The 21,151-nt window shown below is 45.7% G+C and overlaps 1 protein-coding gene across 7 annotated transcripts in view; it reads right to left on the bottom strand.

The window, feature by feature from the left end:
• Positions 1-21,151, bottom strand: part of GPATCH2L (G-patch domain containing 2 like) — a 50,571-nt gene that overhangs the window by 21,479 nt on the left and 7,941 nt on the right. For 6 of the 7 annotated variants that reach the window (XR_003899810.1, XM_024192796.1, XM_024192797.1 and 3 more), the window contains exons 4-8: positions 15,570-15,746; positions 14,898-14,977; positions 12,715-12,782; positions 11,743-11,797; positions 8,795-8,880 (exon numbers count right to left, since the gene is read on the bottom strand). Coding sequence is in view for 6 of the 7 variants with exons in the window: in XM_024192796.1 (XP_024048564.1) it covers positions 8,795-8,880; positions 11,743-11,797; positions 12,715-12,782; positions 14,898-14,977; positions 15,570-15,746 (466 nt within the window). In the remaining variant the exon portion in view is untranslated. The remainder of the gene's footprint in view (positions 1-8,794; positions 8,881-11,742; positions 11,798-12,714; positions 12,783-14,897; positions 14,978-15,569; positions 15,747-21,151) is intronic. The other variant, XM_024192801.1, reaches the window with a different exon arrangement.

Raw genomic sequence — 21,151 nt, 5'->3', positions numbered from 1 at the left:
TTTATGTTACTGCATACATAAAGGTGTTACCCTTCCCTTTTTATTTATGACACCTCCATTATGTGCTGCCTTGTGCACACTGCTATCCACAGCCCCATAATCCAAACTGTGGGGCAGTGTAGACAGCCTAAATCTCTCTCTGCCTCTGTTCCCTGTCTGTAAAACAGGAATAACAGCACTTCCTATCTCACAGAGGTGTGGCGAAAAATTACATTAAAGATTGCGAGGCATTCAAATACTACAGTAATGGAGGCCCTGTAAGTACCTAAGATATAATGAAAGCTTCCATTTCTTTCAGATCCTCATGCTTTTACAGATGGTATTTCTATAATTATTTTTTCTAGTGGTTTAATAACTATGCTTTTCATCCTTAGGGTCATGGGTTCCAGTCTCTTGTAGGTCATCAGGGAAATGAGGTTCGTGCTTTCATATTTCCAACTGAGTGTTTGTTCATTTAGAAATATGTTTGCTCATAATGTGTTCACACTGTTTGTGAATGTGAGCTCATAGGAATCCAGGACTGGATGCTGCAATTCAACTCTCAACTGCATCAGCACAACAGTGTGGGAAGCCCTGAGAACAAGGCTAACCAGGGTGTGCTACTAACTGTGGAAGCAACCCTGGCTCTAGCCAGTTAGAAGTCTCAAATTCATGAACACTGAAGAATAAAAATGCACCACAGAACAAAACCTTGCATTCTGTACCATCAATTAAAGTTTAAGAGCTACAAGGAGTCATTATGTGCAACATGAAATCAGTCACTGAGGAGATATTAAGAAATCTTACCAATGGGATGATTTTATTTTAAGCCTGGAAGTCAGCTTCCACTAGAGGCCAAATTTTCAAATGCCCTCAATTTTGCAGGTGCAGATCAGGCTCTAGTATTTGCACGAGTATGTGCAGGAAATAGAAGCCTACTGAAAATCTGGACCTATGGGACAGGTTTCAGAAATGCTCACACAATTAGTGTGCGTGTGTGCATGCAAATGAGGTATTTGTGCACACGGAAAGCCAGCTGGACACCTACGTGACCCCTACTCACTCAAATACTTGATTTGCACACACATTCATGATGGCACACAAAATTTGACAATTGTGGCATGCGTTTCTGAACATCTGAACCTGAATAGCTAGAAGAGACTAAAACAAACAATTGTAGTCTAAGATTTTTATTTTGCACTTTTATAAGGCAGGGCCAGATTACAAGATGATTATATAAACAAGTTAGATGACCATATAAAATAAAATTACTCTTCTATAGCACTTTTCAACTTTATAACTCTACACAAACATTAACCAGTTAATTCCCACAACACTCCTGGCATTATCATTCCCATTGAGGCAAAGGTGTGAAGTGATTTGCCATAGGCCACTGAAGGAAGCTATGGCTAGGATTAGAATACAGGAGCTCCGAGCTCCATGCTCAAACCCCAACCACCTCTCATTACAATTACAAAGAAATAGAATTTTTAAAATGGTTAGTTATTAAAGTTTCAGAATTCTTTACTGTACTGAAAACAAAAGGCGGAGCAGCTTCCTAGTCAGATGTGGGTACCAACTATGCTGCATTCAGCAGCCCTGCTACTACTACAAAGGCTCAGGGGTCATAAAGCATAATATGTATTTCATTCAGATTTATCCCTTATTGATCACCCACACTCCAGTTAGTTAATCAGGAGCCTACTGACTGCTCACTAGCTTTGATTGACCTGGTGGTAAAAGTGTCAATTTCAAGTGCTCAGTGCACTTTAGGGCACTGTAAATCTGCATAAAGCGGCATATGTTGGGGGGTGGGGGGACAGATGTGCCCTATTAAAGTGCATTAGGATGACAGAGAAAGTCCAGGCATACAGAGTATATCTTATCAAGGATGTGGCACTGCTCTATATTAACCTACAAATTTAATATATTTCATATGATTCTCTGGTTGTTGTAAGGAAAGGTATAGGGTAGCTATACTGGGTTACTTGGAGCTGCATGCATAGCAAAAGCAAACAGGAAGGCCAGTCAATTGGTATAGATAAGTCATCTTCTGACAAACAGCAAGAGACCAGGTTGAGCCATTAACTGTAAAGATCCTACATATGGGCTGTGATGAAGTGGGAATTTTTTGTAATGTTTGTATGAAGCCTATGTATATCTCAGTTTCCCCTATATGCTGCATTGTTACCTAGTGGGGGGAAAATGTCTGTTTGCTCTTGGGCCAAGCTAAGACACAAGTATGAATGGTGCCTAGCTGTCTGCGACTAAGTGTGTCATTGAAAAGGAATCGGCTGAGGCCAGCCCCACATCACTTCAGTGGAGAATCCATGAAGACAATGGCAAAAAACCTTGCAACCAAATACCATAGATTGCCTCATCTCTCAGCAGGGAGGCTAAACAGCATTTCCACAGCTGGAGAACAAAGGACTGTGGGATATGAGGTGAAAGTTAAGTGTGGGCTGCGGGTAGCAGTCGGGCACACACTGGGGAATCTGATGAAGGAGGGACAGACAGAGCTTGAACAATGGGGTTCACTACAGCTTGGCTGGGTTCTGGCTACCCAAAATGGACTATGCTTTAACCTTCATTTCTCTATGATAACCAAGGACCTCCTAAGCTGTGTTCCAGTTGACTAATAAGCCTGACTGTTTGACAACGCTGGCTAGTTGTCTGCAGATGCTTGCAGGAGTGCATTGCTCCTTAAGAATGTAAAAATCTCTCTCGGGGTCTGTCTTAGCGGGATTCGCTGAATGGAGCTCACAGTGTGAAGCAGCAGTGCTGAAGGCCAAGAGGTCCAGCCTAAGGAGACGGTGAAGCTGCGTGGCTTACCCTGGAGGAAGAGTGGGACTCCTAGGGTGTTTGGCACACAGAAGGGGTCCTCCCAGACTGCTCCAAAGCTGGGGCCATAGCATAGGCTCCAGCCAGGAGTTACACAATATTAAAAGGACACTAACTAGTTACTAAGTAGCTCAGAGAAGAGAAGGGCTGGGGTGGTGAGTTGTCAGGTGCTGCTCATGGGGAGCAGTCAGAGGCAGCTCCTATGGGAGGATCTGAACGAGTTGGGCCTAAACTCAGGTAAACTAGAAAGGGGTATAGATTTGTTTTGTTTTAAAATCATCTCTCTCATGGCATGCTGCAATATTGTGTTTTGGAGAAGGTTATCTGGTCATTATGCATTATCTACTGGACAGAGCCCTGAAGGACAGCCTTGCAGGGTCCAATCACAGTAGGGACTGCTGAGTAATCACAGGAGGTATGCTGAGGGCTGTAACCCAGGGACCCTATCTAAGAGAGGAAGAACTGGGAGATTCTGCCCTGAGAAAGGTGTAAGCTCGAAAGTTTCTCTCTCTCACCAACAGAAATTGGTCCAGTAAAAGATATTACCTCACCCACCTTGTCTCTCTAAAAATGTAGCAACTCCTCTGTCAGCTTCTCATCACTAACAGCGAATGAATGAGAAACTACGGGGGTACAGCAAGAATATATTTCTGTGAGAAAAAAATCTGTGGTTATCCACAGACAGTCCTATTTTTACCACAAGATTGGGGAGTTCTCTTGAGCATCTGGATTCTCTCCCATCCTGTTCTTAATGTATTAAGCCAGGATGTACAAAGCATAAAGCTGAGCCTGCAGAAAGGGAAGAACCTTTGATGGACAGCCGGTTGGGTTTTGCTGTTGTGCCTACCGTGCACCAGAAAAATTTAGACTATGGCTTCCTTTTGCACCATCACATGCTTAGCCAAAGAGATGCATTTTTGTTTTAGGTTATTTTTGTTTTTTTTTAATAAATGGTGTGACTGACAGCCTGGGATCCTGAAATCCGCTGTTTTATCCCAAGATCAGTACAGCACAACAGAAGCTCCTCCTCCCCATCAAGATATAGCAAGCCTGAATTGGAGGAATCATCACTAGGACGAAGAGGAGAGTTCAGTCCTTCGCTTCTCTGGAAGGGAATCAATTAGCACCAATTGCAATGGTAGTTTGTGTGATGTGGACACCTGTCTACAAGGAACTAGACTGAGAAACACCACGTTCATTTCACTTAGTCCACTGAAACAACTCAGTCACTAAAACTAAGCCTGGTTTATAAACATCCAATTTTCCAAGACACTGGCTCAGAAGCACCACAACTGCAGAAAACAAGATGGCATCACAGGCTTTTCAGAGAACTCTCCATGCCAGATTGGCACACTTGATAAAAAAAAAATATATATAGTAAAATTTACTCAAGAGGAAAAGCTCTTCAGAGCAATAGCTGTTGCAAAGATTCCCACTGGCATACAAAAGGACCTCACCTGGGCTCTTTGTGATTATGATGCCCAATCTAAGACTTCCTTGGAAGCTGGATGCATAGAACATGCAAGGTGTGAGTCTTTCACTAAAATCCCACACTGCCCTGTTTCTCTGTCAACATAATCCATGGCAACCTTATTCTAACCATATCCTTGGATGTAAAGCATTTGTATCATGCTAGTGAAAGTTACAGTGAGCATTAGGCGTTGCCATGAATCTAATGTTTTACAAACAAAGGCTACTATAGCCTCATGTTAACGTAAATGTTCAACAGAGACAGCCTTCTAACAAGGCTATTGGTACTAAAGCAGCACACAGCCCAGCTGTTGCTGTTGTTTGCTGGTGATGCAGCAAAACAGGCTAAATAAAAGGTGCCTTTTCTAAGCCCTGAGGTAAAACCTGAGGCTGTTTACAGTGGCTTCAAAGGTCAAAATTAATACTGAGAGCAGAGTTCCTCCTCCTCTTTGAAATGATACAACCAGCTGGGCACCGAAGTCTGATCTGCACATCACATATGTGCAAATCACTACAAGGTGTTCATCCAGTCAGCACACACAGCTCCTATGCATGCAAAAGGTCTCTTGTTATCACATCACAGAGCACACATTTCCTTTGCACAGCAGCATTGCCTCTTCTACCACCCTGAGCCCCAGGGAGTCCTAAAGGAGCACATTTTTAGGTTCCAAAATCACCGTAAGATTGTTGACTTCTGAAATCATGTGAACCTCATGGGTCATTTACTATACTCCTCAGCCTTCATGCAATGGCAGCACAGTCACCCAAGAAAGGATTTGTAAAGATGTAGTAAACACCACTCTTTACTGGGAACTGTGTGTGATGGCACACAAGTGAACTGCCTTCCTTCCAGTGTCCCAAGTAAAGATTCCAAACAGAGAAGAAGAAGGGATCCCTCTGCCTTGTTCTACCTTTCCAATATGGATTCAAGAACACAATTCAAATTTAGGCTCCCTAATTTAGGCTCCTCACACCCCACCCTCATAATCTAAACATCCTGTCTCCTGGACACAGACCATCCCCCTTCTTCTGACCTCCAGAAAGAACAATAAACGAGTTTCCACCCCCAATCTCATTTTTGAGGATGACCAGCGAACAAGTGGAAATGGAGGCAATCTGTCTTCCCTCCACCCATAACTCAGACTCCAAGGTCCAGAGGAAAGGGGAACAGAGGCTCAAGTCTGCTCTGAAATTCTTAGACTCTAGGGACGATCAAGATACCAGACCAATAGGCCAAAAACAAACATGAAGCACCTTCCCAATGATGGAGCCATGGAACATTTTAATGTCTAATCAATGGTTCTGAGCCGCTATAAACCTAGCCCATTTGCAGTACCCAAACAGGCTTGAGAAGCAAGTCAGCAGCTGTTCAGCACTACCACTCCATACAGTTTCTAGGTGCAGCAGACAAAAACGGGTGGTGGTGGAAAGGATAGAGGGAATGAGAGGGGGAGTACAATACTTGGGCTTTCCATGAAAGCCTCTGCTCACTTGCCTCTAAAAGGCTGCATCGTCAAGTGTAAACCTTAACAGACAAGGCATGATTAGCAAACGCTTTTGTGCTCTTAAAGGAGAGTAATTATAGGCATGTGAAAAAAGGGAAGTGATACCCGAGGTACTCTTCCTTGCACACCTCCCGAGAGGCAGCAGGGCCATTAAAAATTCCATGATGAAGAGGAAAAACAGCCTGGGAACAGCCAGGAGGCAATACAGCAAATTAATACACCAGCTATCCCTGGGGAGAGCTGCAAGAAAGCAGAAAACTCTCCTCGCTTTGCAAAATAAAATTATACCACTAATGATAACAGAGTCACCACACACACACAAAACCGCTTCTAATGATGGGTGTGAAATCCCCAGTGCTGCCCAGACACTTTGAACAAAATCTCTCCTCATCGCAGACATAAAGCAAGAAAGGAAATCTTGTATAGTACAATTTATACAGCCTTTCAACTGCATCTTCCCAAGGAACCCTCCATACAGAACCTTCTCCTTGACACTGAAAAGCCCTTCTTATATGCCCATAGCTCTGCACTCAGCATTCGGAACAGCAGCTCTGTTTAAATGAAGCACTGAGCTCCAAAACACTCACTGCACTGCACTGCCAGACAAACTGCACCAAAAGCCACTAGAGGCAAAGAAAACATTTCCACGAGGGAAAAGAGAACAAACTCCACCTGATAACTATGTTTCTAGCAGATACATTTGCAAAAGGCTTTCCAAAGGCAGCCAGCAATTGTAAAAAAGACAAGACATTGAACAGAGGGAAGCAGTATGACTTGGCATAGTGAACACCAAGCTGAAAGTGGGCATCCAGTACATTTCTACAAAACCGCCAGGACAGGCTAATGTCTAACCAGACATCACATGATCTTTAACCTTTCTTCTATGCCCTGTGTATTCACCGCCATTTGACAAGTAGATAGATAGAAGCTGCCTCTGTAGGAAGATTATTTGGAGCTTACACAAGCATAAAACAACAACATCAGCTGGTTCCAAACCTGGAACACTGGGAGATTTTGATAACTAGAGCAGTGGATGAGTAGATTCACAGGACTGTCTGACCCTGGTGCCAGGATTTACGAAGGCTGTTTATGAACCTTTTTAGTGGCTCTGTAAGGGGTTAAAGGAGAACTTGCCTTTAAAGAGCAACTGTGTGTTGTGGGGACATTTCTATAATGGAGTTTGTGAAAGTGTGCTAGCATTTTTATACTTTTGGCAACACCTTTAGGTAAAGCAAAGCACCTTCCATTAAAGATTTCAGTCTTACCTAGGTACATGGGACTGCGCATGCATTTTCATTTCTAATCATCTTTCGTCCCAAAGAATTTTTAAGCACTTTTCACACTATATACTGGAACCACTTCATCCTCATTGCAGGCCCCTGAAATGCAGCCACCTCTAGAGTGGAGAAACCACTTGTTTAACAGCACATGGCAACACACCACCACAGATTAGGAGAGGGGGTAAAGAATGCAACATCTGCTTCAAGCTGCACAAGAAATTGAGACGGGAGGCAATTAGCAGGGTTAAAGTTTAAAGATTAAAGGGCCAGCACATGAGATTTATTCTTTGAAATAGGGCAGTAGTTTCTGAAGGACAGGTCTTAGGATACATGCACACCCATCCACTGGTTACTAAATTATTCATGTAGCAGAAATGAGAAACCCCAATGATCACATTTGCTTCAGAAAACCCTTGTTCAACCCGGCCATAACCAGTAGCTTTGGGAGCAGGGTAGGGCTTTCACAGGCCAAGCTAGGTGCCACCAGCTTTTTCCTGATTGGATTTATTAGCAGGAGACAGGTTTGTTTTTTATAGAGAGAACAGGGAATGGCTGGTTCCACTTGTAGCATTGGGCATATGCTCAGTGCACCAGAAGGACCTGCTCACTGCATTATGTAGAGATGCAGCTCCAAGCTTCATGGTGGAGTTTACAGGGGTGCAAGGCAAATGTGAAGGCAAGAATCATTGAGAGGAGCAGGTTTGCTGGTTGGTATTCTCATGGATTCTTTTTACTTTCATCCTGCCACTGCTCCTACAGCTGCTGTGTCCTATGCAGAAGTCACAGACCTGCATGCATGACATCATGGTGCGACATCACGAATTCCCTGCAGAAGTCAGTGGGAGGAGAGGCTGAGCTGGGAAGATGCCAAGCCTTCATTTAGACAAACAACCCTAGTATATTTTCCATGCCCTATTTACTAATTAACAAGTGAAAGGAAACTGAAGCTTTAAGTATGGAGAGCGCCTTCAGAATAAATCTGTCTTTAAGAACATAAGTAGAGTTCCTTCCCTGGCCAGGCTTCATCCACACACAGTAAGAAGGGTGCAAAGGTGCATTACACTTTGACAGCAACAATTGCTGAGAATGCTGGAGTGACCGCTGTGAGGCAAGCTTTTCAATCAGATTTAATAGTGGCCAGCAGAAGGCACTTGTACAGCACATGACCTTTCCCCCTCGAACCAAATAATGCCAGCACTCTTGGTCATTCCTGACCCAAGTTTCTCACCATAACGCCACAGCACAGAGAGATCATCAGTAACAAAGTCATCTCCGTTTATCTACTGCCAAGTCTGCTATCGGTTCAGGACACCCAGGGATCTTAGGGTTCCTCAGTAACGCACATTAGCCTACCACCACCTTCTTTGCAGTTTGGTTTCCAATTCTAATAATAGGCAACGATATGGCCATCTATATCTTCACATGATCTACAGCAACCCACCAGCTTGGTACTACTGGGCACTGTGTGACAGAGGTCCAGTCTGTATTTCAAACCCAAACCACTGTTCTGTCCCCAGGACCTGATTGCTCACTACTCTGCATGCTCACTGGCAACTGAGTGGAGACCAAACTCACTGCATGTGTACACTTTATCAGGATTGAAACCCAGGTTTCCAAGAGCATTAACCCACAGGCTTGCTAGTACTGAAGGAACCAGACATGTGCCAAAGGAAGGGAAATGAGACAATCCTCATAATAGGAGCAAAGCAGGGGGATTACCTGGCAGTGCAGTGTGCTGGTGAGCATCTTCTGTGGGAGGCATCAGCAAGAACATCCAGAGAGTACAAAGGAGATAACGGATTGAACTGGAAAGTCCAAGAGAGATTATTTAAGCAGTGTTTAAAGGAACAATTTCCAGATGCAGCAGCTCAAATCCACTCTCCACATCGGCTCAAGCAGTATTCAGAGCCTCTCCAACACAACATCAAATAATGGGGGCAAGTGATATCTGATTCTGTCCCTTCCACTACCCTCTTTCAAGGCAACAACCCTGCAGAGGAGTTGCTCCTATTGCTCAGCACACAAGCATCAGGGTAAACAAGAGCATATTCAGAGAGCCCTGTATGGGACTGCTGCACTCCATGATGAGTGTCCACCTCCCCCAGGGAGAGCTTTCTGCCCATGCCCTTGGGTCTAAGGATAGAAGTTACTTCCATAAATACAAGTAAAGATGCAAGTAAAACTCCTCCTCATGTTGGACACTTGGATTAATGGAGCAGATTCATTACCAGAAGACTAACCATGCTCCCGAAAGCTCAATTTCAAGGCTCAATTCAAAGAGAACCCCCCATTGCTTCCACAGCAAAGGGACTAGCTGAATGAGAGACCCCCTCCCCCAGTTAGCAAGGTCTCTCACATCAGGGACCCTTTTTAAGCCAATTTCAGAGAAACAGGAATGTTCTTCCCCCTCCTTCTGGTTTTTAGACCAGTCGAAGATCTGTCACACTGCAGACACTGGAAGAGCCTAGGAGCCATCAACCCTATTAAGGGCAGCTTATCTTGAAGGACACAACCCTGGAAATCTTTTTATTCTTTTTAAGAGAGGGGTGGGAATTGAACAGTCACTAATCAACCACATGATGACATGGAGCAACATTTACTCAATTTGGAAACAGACTGCAGAATTCATCCTGCTAGCTACCCTCTGGATGCCTGCATTAACCTCCCAAGTGACCACATGCAGCATCATCCTCCTCTCCTCCTGTTTGTTCTCAACTTAGACTAGAAGCTCTTCAGGGCAGGGAATCCATTTTTGTGTGTGTTATAAAATGCTAGATACATCTCTGGTACTCTATCCTAAAATAAAGAGAGATCACATACCTTGTACAGTAACTGGAGTTCTTTGAAATGTGTCCCCCTATGGGTGTCCACGGAAGATGTGAATGTGCCTTCAATAGGAGATTTTTGGCAGCAGTGCCTGTTTGGTCCGGGCATGTGCCCTAATTATCGTAATGGCTCATATCAAGGGCATACAGGTCTGTGACGAACAAACTGCCATCAGTTCCTTCTCTACTGCAAAGTCTCACAGAGACAAAGATGCCAAAGCAAAGAGGAAGAAGGGTGGGTAGTGGAGCACCAAGAGGGGGACACATCTTCAACAACTCCAGTTACTTTACAAGGCAAGTAACCTCTTCTTGCTCTTCTTCGAGTTGTGTCCTTATGGTGGCTCCACTTGAGTATCTCCCGAGCAGTACCCTCTGAAGGAAAGGAGAGCTTTGGAACCCAGTCTAGAACTGTTTGCAGAATTGCAGAACCAAAGGCAGCATCTTTCTTTGAGGTATGCATTAAAGCATGGTGTCTTGAGAAGATGTGAACTGAAGCCCATGTAGCAGCAATGCATATTTCTGCTATAGGAACTGGGGGTGGTTCATCCGTCACAGACCTATATACCCTCAGTACAGGGCTTGAGGATAGCTAGAGTGCATGTGTGGATCAAACAGGCATTGCTGTCAAAAATCTCCAATCAAAGGCACGTGCAGCGCATGTGCATCTCAAGTGGAGCACCCATAGGGACATTTTTCAAAGAGCTGGGCGCTCGTGCTTTTAAGAAATTATAAATTAATAATCCTTCAGCTATGAAAGGACCCTGGTTATAAACACCACTCAGGAATCCAGAGCTCAGTGCCACCTTTTATAAACAAAGGGCTTGATACAGGCTGAAGAGATGCTATAATCTCTGAAACGTCAATTATCAGACAGCTTCTCCTTTAAAAGGACCATTATTCTATTGTCAGACAAACATTACAACGGTATTGTGGGGAGGAACCTCCAGTGACCCCTTGTAGCTATTTAAGTTCATCATAAGAAGAGCATTTCCTGTGGCTCTCTCAAGGTCTACACAGTTAGTCTTCACTCTGACACTCAGAGCATTACATAGTTTGAAAGTTAGAGAGCTGTTCTAACAGGCAGGGGACTCTATGGCCTCAAGAGTAGTTCTATCACCCCGGAGACATGAAGTGCTCACTCAGAGCCACCTGAGACAGTAAAACTGAAACCCAATTTCAAAAACAAGGTGCATTCAACATCAGTGTCTGTGAAACAAAATAAGCATCTGACCACTGAACAGAAGGAGGCACTATTGCTGTGAGGAACCAGACAGTACTGGTGCGCCCGAGGAAGAGGCCCATTGCCTTCGCAGAGTCACAGAGATTGGGCTCTTCTGCTTTGGCTAGATGAGCCAATTGTCACTGAATCTGATCTAGATAATACACTTATTGGAGAAGACTTGACAGTGTGCACTTACGTAGGGGTGATGGAAAGCAGAGGGGGTGGCTATTCTCCCTCCCCATCATTTTCCAGTACTTCCCTGGTCTGGTTGCTATTTAACTACAATCAGGCCAACAGCTTTTCTTCCCCTGCAGGATCACCAGGAAAAAGCATGACCCAAAATGGATGGATGTGAAGGGTTTAAAAGGAGAAAGAGTCCCATTCATGGAGTTTGCAGAGAATTCTGTAAGGCCAGAGTTCCTACAGCCAAGAAGACCCTCCCTCCAGCTCATTGTCACGGAGGAAGTTAAACAACCAGATGGACAGAGGGAGATTTCAGAAGACTGAGATCCTAGGGAGCTACTTGGTACCAACAGCCCATACAATCCCTGGCATGCGGGATGTACTAGAAGCCCAGAAGATGTCAGTTAAAGTGAGATGAAGGGCTGGGGCTGCCTTACCTCATGTGCACAGGCCACAATGTGGTGGAAATCGGAAGCCAGCACTTTGTTCTTTCTAGAAAGAAGGAAACCAAGTGAGAAAATAAAAAAAGGCAGAGCAGAGCCATCTTACCTGGTTGCGGTCTCTCTTCCCCGTCGATGGTAACCAGAAACTGGAGGGAGGAAAGATGGAATGGGAGACAGAGAAAGGAAGGAGCAAGGGGGGGTGGGAGAGTGAGGGGGAATAGAGAGAAGGGGAGAAAAAAACAGAGATGGAGAAAAAAGGGAGAGAGATTAAACATTGACAGGACTCATACTAAAAATGACAAGTTTTAGACACAGGGAGCCAGGACGTGAATCTGGATGCCGATAGCCGGTGAAGACAGGATTCACTGAAGCATGATCAGAAAAAGCCCCCCTAACTGTCAAACCACCACAGTGGCAGTTCCAGGGAAACCCACCCTGATCACCCATGGTACTGGTTATGATTAGGAGGAGGAGCTAGGAGGGATATTGCATTGCATAGAACATTGCATCTATGGAGAAGGCAAACTGGCTGCTGTCCTGTCAGCATCACTTCCGCTGCCCAGCTCTGTTCCCATGGTGCTCCTCCATACACAGTGCTATTCAATAATGAGATTCGGGGACAGAGGGTCCTCTAAGGCTGTGCTGGGGACCAATGGATTTGAGAAGTGCATGTGGTAAAGGAGGGAGAAGGAGGAAGATTCAATGTAATTAAAGGGATAGCATGCCGTAGCCATACATTGGGGTAGACCCATAATGGGGGGATATGAGCAAATGCAAATAGTACAGAAGGGAGGAACAAGTCAGTTTTGGACCCAACTATCTCCCATCTCATAGGTTATTTTGTTCTCACTCCGTCCAGTTCCAGTGAGCAGATGGAAAGGGGCAGTCTCAATGTATTGCACAGTTTACCCTCCCCTTCACCTACTCAAAGTGCTAGACCATAATCAGTAGCAGATAGGTCCTTACTCTTTTTGACGTGGATCATTAACGATGTGACCCATCCTCTCACTGCCCAGAGTGCTCAAGCTGGTCTCCTGAAACATAATAATAGGCAAAAGCTTCATCTGAGACATTCCCCCCTCCTTCTCCAAGAAGCAGACAGCACAGACACCACACATATATTCAAGGTCCTGTTTTCCCAGAGTAACCTCTCTCAGCCTGGCAGTGAGGACTGTGAATCCCCTCAGGGACTCAAGGCTCCTATAAGCAGTTACTCCAGGCTGCTGGGTGAGGTGGGCAAGAGACTCAGCTCAGGTAGCAAGGAGTTCCTACGGTTTCTACTAAGTGGAACCGTCAGATCCTCTTTCTCATGAAACTGAACCTTCCTCCTTCTCCCTCCTTTACAACATGCACTGCATACACACACAAAAAGGGGGGGAGGGGGGGACGACGATGGGGAAGGGGAATTTCACCAGCACAGAGAAGGGAACTGAAGGGCTCCGCGTGGGAGCTTGGACTGTCCAAAAGCAGTAGATTCAGTAAAAACCCCTGCAGCAGTTGAGTAAAAACACATTCCAGGAGGGAGGAACTGCTTTGGGAGCTTGGTTCTCACCAAAGCGCATGTTTGTTGCCTGTACACATTCACGCAGGAGACTCTAAATATCAGGCTGTTCATCTTCACATAGCAATTGGCCATAAAAAATTCACTGTGGGGGGAGGGGTGGGGAAAGAGGTGTATGTCAGGCTCCAGATATGAGGGGAGAAGGCTTCACAGGCCACTCTCCAGAGCTTATGCCAAACTGCCTGGGCACAAATGAACATGAGGTTTAGGGGAGGCAGCGGCGGCAGCAGGGGTGAACAAAGATGGGCTATTTGTTACAGCAGGAAAATTATTAACTTAAAGTGCCGTAATGTTTAAATTTACGGTTTATTACTGTGTAAATTACAAGCCGTACTTTGGGTAATTAGCAGCTCGCTGGCGGGGAGCGCTGAATGAAACTCATTATTTATGATTACAATTTAGAAGGGGGGGGGAGCAGTGACCTCCGCTGGAAATGACAAAGATCCCTTTAAGGTGATGAAGATGAATTAAACAAGTAAATATTATCCTTCTCATTTGGGATCGTTAGAGGAGCCTCCAACAGGCACAGGCCCTTTCAGGTGGCCTGAAGAGCCCCGCTCAAAGCAGATTTCACATCAGCTGAGGACTCTTATTTTAAATGCTGGCTACAACTAAAGGTGAATGGGCTGAAGAAGGAAAGAACAGGAGCTGTTGAGTGTGACTAATAGAGAAGGGAGAGGAACTACACCCCTGACACACACACACCCCAAACTCTGAATCATTGGAGACGCTGTCCTCACAAAGTGGGAGGGCTTCCTCTCTGCAGCTGAGAGGTCTTACCCTTTCCCCCCAATCCTTAGGCAGGAGGCTGGCAGGGAAACTGGACTTTCACCAGTGAATATAAACCAGAGTCTCCAAGAACGCAGAGTAAGTCCCACCAATAAACACCCAATCCCTCACCTTACTTTATCCCCAAAAGCCTCCTTACTCCATCACGGTTGATAACTCTGCTCTCCGCCCCATCATCCCAACATTGACGTGGCTTTCCTCTTTCCCACCACATGCAGGCTTGTGGTAAATCCTGTCTCTCCTTTTGTAACAGATATAAGATATGTTCTTTTCTCTCTATGCCAACTGCTGTAATCCTGGCCAAGGGTTTTGGTCATTTCTTGCATTCATTAGTGGAACCTTCTCTCTGACCTCCTGTCCTTTCAGCCATCCAAAATGATGCAGCTAAAATCATCATTCTCTGGTGCCAATCAGACCGTGTTGCTTCTCTGTTCAAAACTCTGGCTTCTCTTCACCTTCAACATCAAGTTTAAGCTCAGTCTTTGCCTCCCAGGGTTTGAATCTGCACAGCTCTCCCAGATACATCAATGCTGTCATTTCCCCTTATGCTCGGCCAAGCTTCCTGCCATATAGCTCCCTCTGTATTCACCCTCCATCTTCCCACCTTCTTTGGCTGCTTGTCTATGGAGGCTTAACAGCCGGCTGAAAACCAGATAGTTATTTTTCAAAGCAAGTAGTATGTGACAGACCACCACACAGGGTCCTTCTGTACAAAATAATCCACTTTCTGCCTTAGAGCAGCAGCTCCAAACTGACCAGAAGAGCAGACACAGAATTACCCTCTTGGAAGAGGCAATACCTTGCCAACAAGTCTCCTACGTCCCTTTCTGAGACAGCGGGCAGCAGCTCCTGGAAGGCGGTTCAGACGAGCATGAAACCCTGAAAACCAAAAAAAGGAAAAGGCTGAACACTGAAGGCAGAAGGTTGCTCCTGGCAATACGGTGATGAGAGGCATTGTGCTCCAGTGCGTAGAAGAGTATGGAATTCAGAGTCATGAGAACTGGATTTTATACTCTGCTTTGTGTGACCTTGGACAAGTCAGAACCTCTGTGCCTCAGTTTCTCCATGAGAAGACTTACCCAAGAGCTACAGATAAAAATCTATACGTTATAAAAGGGAGACTGAAGAATTTAGGCAGCTGAAATAAAGGATCACGCACCATTTCACAGTGTTCTCTTTTGGCTGGTGCAGCCATCTTTAATCTAGACTTCTGTTTGCTTTACAGATAACAGCAAACACAATATCAAAATTCCATTTACTGTAGAGGTACATGCAGAGTGTCCACATCACACCAGTCTAAAGATAGGGCACAACAAAATAATCCAAAGCAAGCATATTTTAAAAATCTATAAACAGGTCAACTTTAATATCAGCTTAAGTTCAGCATCTCTGTGAATGAAATCTGCTCTCTCTGCCATTTAAAGGTTCACAAACACACTTCTGAACCCATCCCATTCCCTGTGGAGCTCACCCCTCTGAGCAGGCCGGGAGGGCAAAAGGAACGTAGAGTCGGAGAGTTTTTCCAGGCCAGAGTCCATTCGCTCCACTTCAGAACGGTGATCTGTTCCCCACTTGGGCAGTAGGTTGGGGACGGTGAATCCTGGGACACATTCTCCCTCATAGAACCAATCACTCTGCTCATCATCCCCTAGAGAAGCAGCACAGAGTTACTTCAACATCTCCTCTGAGTGACCATCAAAATGTTACATATTCCACATCAAAAAACTACCAAAGTCACTTGAAGACTCTTTGGGAGTTACTCCTACATTTAATAGCAGTTTTATGTTAAGTTTAATTGATAGTACTATAATTATGGGGAATTCAACAAGTGCTCCAATTATTCTTGTGCTCAGTCTACAGTGGCATAAACAGCATTTCCCATAGAACATAGATCGCCCAGCATGAAGGCCTCTTTGTTGGATGGGTCCTCTTTACTGATGTGTTTAGGAGGCTGAGGCAGCTTTATTGCTCTATTGTGGCTGCGTTTCACTTACATTATTTCAGTGCTGTGTGGTGTCTGATGTACAGATGCAGCTCTTTCTCCAATGTAATTACTGCAGGGGAGGTGGAAGTGTAGTGGTCTGGCACAAGCATTATCAGCTACTACAAAGGAGCCCTCAAAATGCTGGGTAAGAGGAGCAAATGCTGCACATGCTACCAACCTGTACATCAGGAAGAATGAGCCACACTCAGAGGACAGCAGCTTCAAGGAAAAGCACATCACGCCATTAGGAATGGCTGGGGGCTTAGAGCACAGAAAGGGTCAATGAGTATTAATTGTGCCATACATCTGGCTCTATGAAAACTCCTCAGGACCGGTCAAGACCACAACCCACTCATGCCTGGGATAGCAACAACTAACCACCTCAAAAGTCTCCAAAAAGCAGAGCCAGTGCAATTAACACAGCTGTGTCCTGGTAACTGAACTGCACTAGATAATATTCTGTTAAAGCTGCCTGGTTAGAATTCTCCTTGGAAAAGTAACAAGTGAGCAGGCTGAGAAAAAGCAGGCAGCTCCATGCAGCACTGGTGTCAGACCTCATCCTGAGACAATAATCCAGTCCTGCATCCACTCTGAAAACCAATCATTAAACAAATGAAGCAAGCAGCCCCGACCACATCAGCAGCCCCCGAAACTACCCACAATAACAGGCAAGTGCCTGGAATCAGGATAATTCATTCAGATATTTACTCTCATATATATTTGATACATACACTCTAGACAGAGGCTTCAGAAGTGTTAAAAAATTAAATAGGGACTGTTCCCCCAAACACTGGAAAACGGATCATGTGTATAAACATGTCAGCTACTTTGGACACTAGAGCATAAGCTCAGTAACTCATATCTCAAGCAATTTCCTTCAAAGTCACTTGCTACATTAGACAGACAATAAAGATCAGCATCCACTGCTCCTACAGTGCCTTTCACCCTGAAAGATCCCAAAGCATTTTATAAACTTATGTTCAAACTATGCACAGGGACCACTCCTCCACCAATGAAATGCATCTGCTGCTGGGATGGATAATACCAACTGTTCCAATAACATAATAGTTAAAGGACAAAAAGGGAAGAAACCTGTATCCAGTTGAAACTACATGGGAAATTTAGTGAAGCAGACTGTAATTAACTAAGTTGGGATTGGGCCAGAACATTAAGTTTAAAGGTGACTTGCAAAGGAAAACAATTGGGTTTGTGCCCTTTCTTTTGCTTCTTTATGATTGATAAAGAAGCTTTGGAAGGAGTCTGTCCAAAAAGGGTATTTTTTCCTTGCTTGTTTTTCACATTAGAGTGTAAACAGCATCTGAACATTTAAGGCTTTGTCTATGTTGGGAAAAAGCATCATGTAAGAAAATGTGTTAACATGTTTTAGCTAAAATGATGTCAAACATGAAGTGGCAACTAGTGTAGACAGAGACAGTCATGTTTAAAAAAAAGTAATTTTTAACGCAACTGTCCCTGTCTACAGTAGGTACTATGCCACATTTGACATATTAGCCAAAACGTACTAATTAACATATTTTCTAACAAAGCATTTTCCCAATGTAGACACAGCCAAAGACTGGAGAATTAATGAAATTATGACATCACAAGATTTAAGAGATTGGAACTTGAGCAACAGAGAGGGGAAGGGATTTTTAGTCACTGTTTAAACATTTGTGTTTGTTTCTTTGGTTGACATCTATTTAACTCCAGTACCTAATAATAATCTTGGACAAAGAATGTGTATGTTACAAATTCAACACCAACACCAGTTGAAGTGTGAGAGTCCACAAACTTCTGAGAACTGCTTCTCCCCTGCCCAATACACATATTTTGGTTGTCGCACCTTCACCAGGCTTAGTATGTTGCTTGTCATCTTAGATTGTGAGCTCTCTGGACCAGTATGTTTCTGAATGGACAGAGTATGACAAGCAGATTCTGGGAACTTTTGCAATATAATATACAAACAATTGACCTCTATTGATAGAGACATCATGGAGTTCTGATGACCTTACTGTAACTAAGGCCTTGGCTACACTTGCAGATGTACAGCGCTGTGAGTTAAACCTGACTTCGTGCAGCTGAGTAGGGAAAGCGCTGCAGTCTGTCCACACTGACAGCTGCCCAGCGCACTGTCGTGGCCACATTTGCGGCAATTGCAGCGCTATTGGGAGCGGTGCATTATGGGCAGTTATCCCACAGAGCACCTTTTCCCATTCTGGCGCCGTGGGTTGTGGGAAGGGGGCGTGGGTGCGGGGGATTCCGTGGGTGCGGGGGATTCCAATGCCCTGTGATGCATCGCTTCGCATCCCAGAAATCCCTTTCTTTCCGTCCACCTTTGGCGCCATCTTTCAACGGTTTCTGTGCAGCGTGATCTGTCTGCGGGAAATGGAGTCCGAACTGCTGAGGCGTATGCTGACGAGCCTCGCCAGCACGTCACGTTTGGCTGTCGAACTATTCCTTAAGATCCAAAGTGACAGTGAGAGTGAGGGTGAGGAGTCCGACGATGCTATCGAGCCGCGTAACACGTACGACACGAAATTGCTTGTGGCATTCACGGACATGCTCAGCACTGTGGAACGCCGCTTTTGGGCTCGGGAAACAAGCACCGAGTGGTGGGATCACATCGTCATGGAAGTCTGGGATGACGAGCAGTGGCTGCAGAACTTTCGGATGAGAAAAGCCACTTTCAGGGACTGTGTGAGGAGCTTGCCCCCACCCTGCGGCGCAAGGACATGAGATTGCTGACCTGCCAGTGGAGAAGCGGGTGCCTATTGCAAGCTGGAAGCTGGCAACTCCAGACGGTCGGTCGCAAACCAGTTTGGAGTGGGAAAGTCGACCGTTGGAATCGTGTTGATGCAAGTTTGCAAGGCCATTAATCGCATCCTACTCAGAAGAACCGTGACTCTGGGTAACGTGCAGGAAATAGTGGATGGCTTTGCACAAATGGGGTTCCCTAACTGTGGAGGGGCGATAGATGGGACGCACATTCCTATTCTGGCACCACCCCACCTAGGACCCGAGTACGTTAATCGGAAGGGGTATTTCTCTATGGTTCTCCAGGCGCTTGTGGATCACCGTGGGTGTTTCATTGACATTAACACAGGCTGGCCCGGAAAGGTGCATGACGCACGCATCTTTCGGAACACTTGGCTGTTCAGGAAGATGCAGGCCGGGACTTTTTTCCCAGAGCGGAAGATCACGGTAGGGGAAGTTGAAATGCCCATTGTGATCCTTGGAGATCCCGATTACCCGTTAATGCCGTGGCTCATGAAACCCTACACAGGGAGCCTTGACAGCAGCAAGGAACGGTTCAACTACAGGCTGAGCAGGTGCCGAATGACTGTGGAGTGTGCCTTTGGCCGTTTAAAGGGCCGCTGGCGATCTCTGTATGGGAAGCTGGACTTGGACGAAAACAGCATCCCCGCGGTTATATCCACGTGCTGTGCCCTCCATATTTGTGAAGGGAAGGGTGAAAGCTTCACTCAGGCATGGACCTCCGAGGTTCAACACCTGGAGGCTGAATTTGCACAGCCAGAGAGCAGGGCTATTACAGGGGCCCAGCGCGGGGCTGCAAGGATTAGGGATGCCTTGAGGGAGCAATTTGAGGCTGAAAACCAGCAGTGATATCTGGTGCCCTGCACGGGAGTGAAGTGCAGTAGTTCCAATCTTTAGGAATCAGTGTCTGCTTAGCAGACAAGCAGACTTGCAGTGCCTGTTTATTTCCTGGGCTAAGGAGTCTTTTACTTTATGCAATAATAAAGAATGTTTTCAAAGCCAAAGAATCCATTTATTGAAAAGAAAAAAAAATTATTTATTGAAAAGAAACAAGGGGGTGGAGTGGGGAACAGTACAATCACAGATTGGCGTATGTCCTGTCTGGTGTGCTGTGCAGTGAGTGCTCCACTTCAGGACAGCTATACTGAAGGGTGATGGGGGTTGAGTGCAGAGGGTAAGGGTCGTGGTTTTCAGGGCTGGGTGGTGGAGATACTGGTGTTGGAGGCAGCGGGTGGCATGAAGAACACGGAAATTGGGGAAAGTGGGTTGGAGGTGACAGTGGGGCACAACGGAAAGAGTTTGGGGACAAGGGCTGTGGGGGGGGTGGCGTTTGCGGTACTGCTCCTCTTTCTGCATGGCTACCAGCTCCTGGATAGCATCTGCTTGGCGTTCCAGGATGCTTATGAGCCTATCAGTGCTTTGCTGCCGGTGCGCGGTGCTTTGCCGCCGGTGCGCTGCGTTTTCCTGGCGGATCCTGCTTTCTCTCTCCCTCCAGTTCTGTGCTTTCTCATTCTCTTTAATAGATTGCCGCATCACTTCTTGCAGCATGTCTTCTTTGCTTTTTCGCGGTCTCTTCCTGAGTCTTTGCAGTCTCTGAGCAGGTGATAAAAGGGACGGCTGAGGTCTCAAGGTTGATGCAGCTGTATAGGCAAAATGCAACATTTAACAGAGGCAGCATTGTTTATACCAGACAGAGTAATGATTCCCCCCGCACTTAAGGAGTAGAAAACACACAGGGTCTACACAATAGCATAATTTTCCCATCCGAAACAGAGCACACATATCCCATGGGAGCCTCAAAATGGTGAGTAAGGGGGACTGATTATTTCAGGGCTGCACTGTCCTCTGGGTTTCTGTGCCTTGGGGAGAGCCAACAGCTTCAGGGGGCACCTACACTGAACACTGTCCCAACATTTTCCACAGGAGTTCGTCCTGGACGATATCTCGCTGCTGAGGGTGACCTGGGAAGCAAGGGAGGATCTTCTACTGCAATGCGGCTTCCGCCCTGGCCCATATGCAGCTTGCCTGGGTGCAGCAATGGTCCCCCCGCCCCTCGCGGCACAGTGGCGCAGACATGTTAGCCTGGCTGGGACAAGGACCATGGTGGCTCTCCCGACAAACCCGCGGAAGCGCATTGCACACGTTCTGGATGAGACATTCGAGGAGATTACCGAGGCCGATTACCGCGATGTGATAAACCACATCAATGCACTATTCCGCATCTAGGCATGCATGCCTAACCTTCCTCTCCCAAAGAGCCCGCACCGAAAAAATTCCTTCCCGAAAAAAAAAAG

The sequence above is a fragment of the Terrapene carolina genome, unplaced genomic scaffold (assembly GCF_002925995.2).
Source record: "Terrapene carolina triunguis isolate 2854851 unplaced genomic scaffold, T_m_triunguis-2.0 Scaffold96, whole genome shotgun sequence".
NCBI lineage: Eukaryota > Metazoa > Chordata > Testudines > Emydidae > Terrapene > Terrapene triunguis.
The sequence above is the reverse complement of the archived record's forward strand: the minus strand, read 5'-3'. Positions and strand labels throughout refer to the sequence as shown.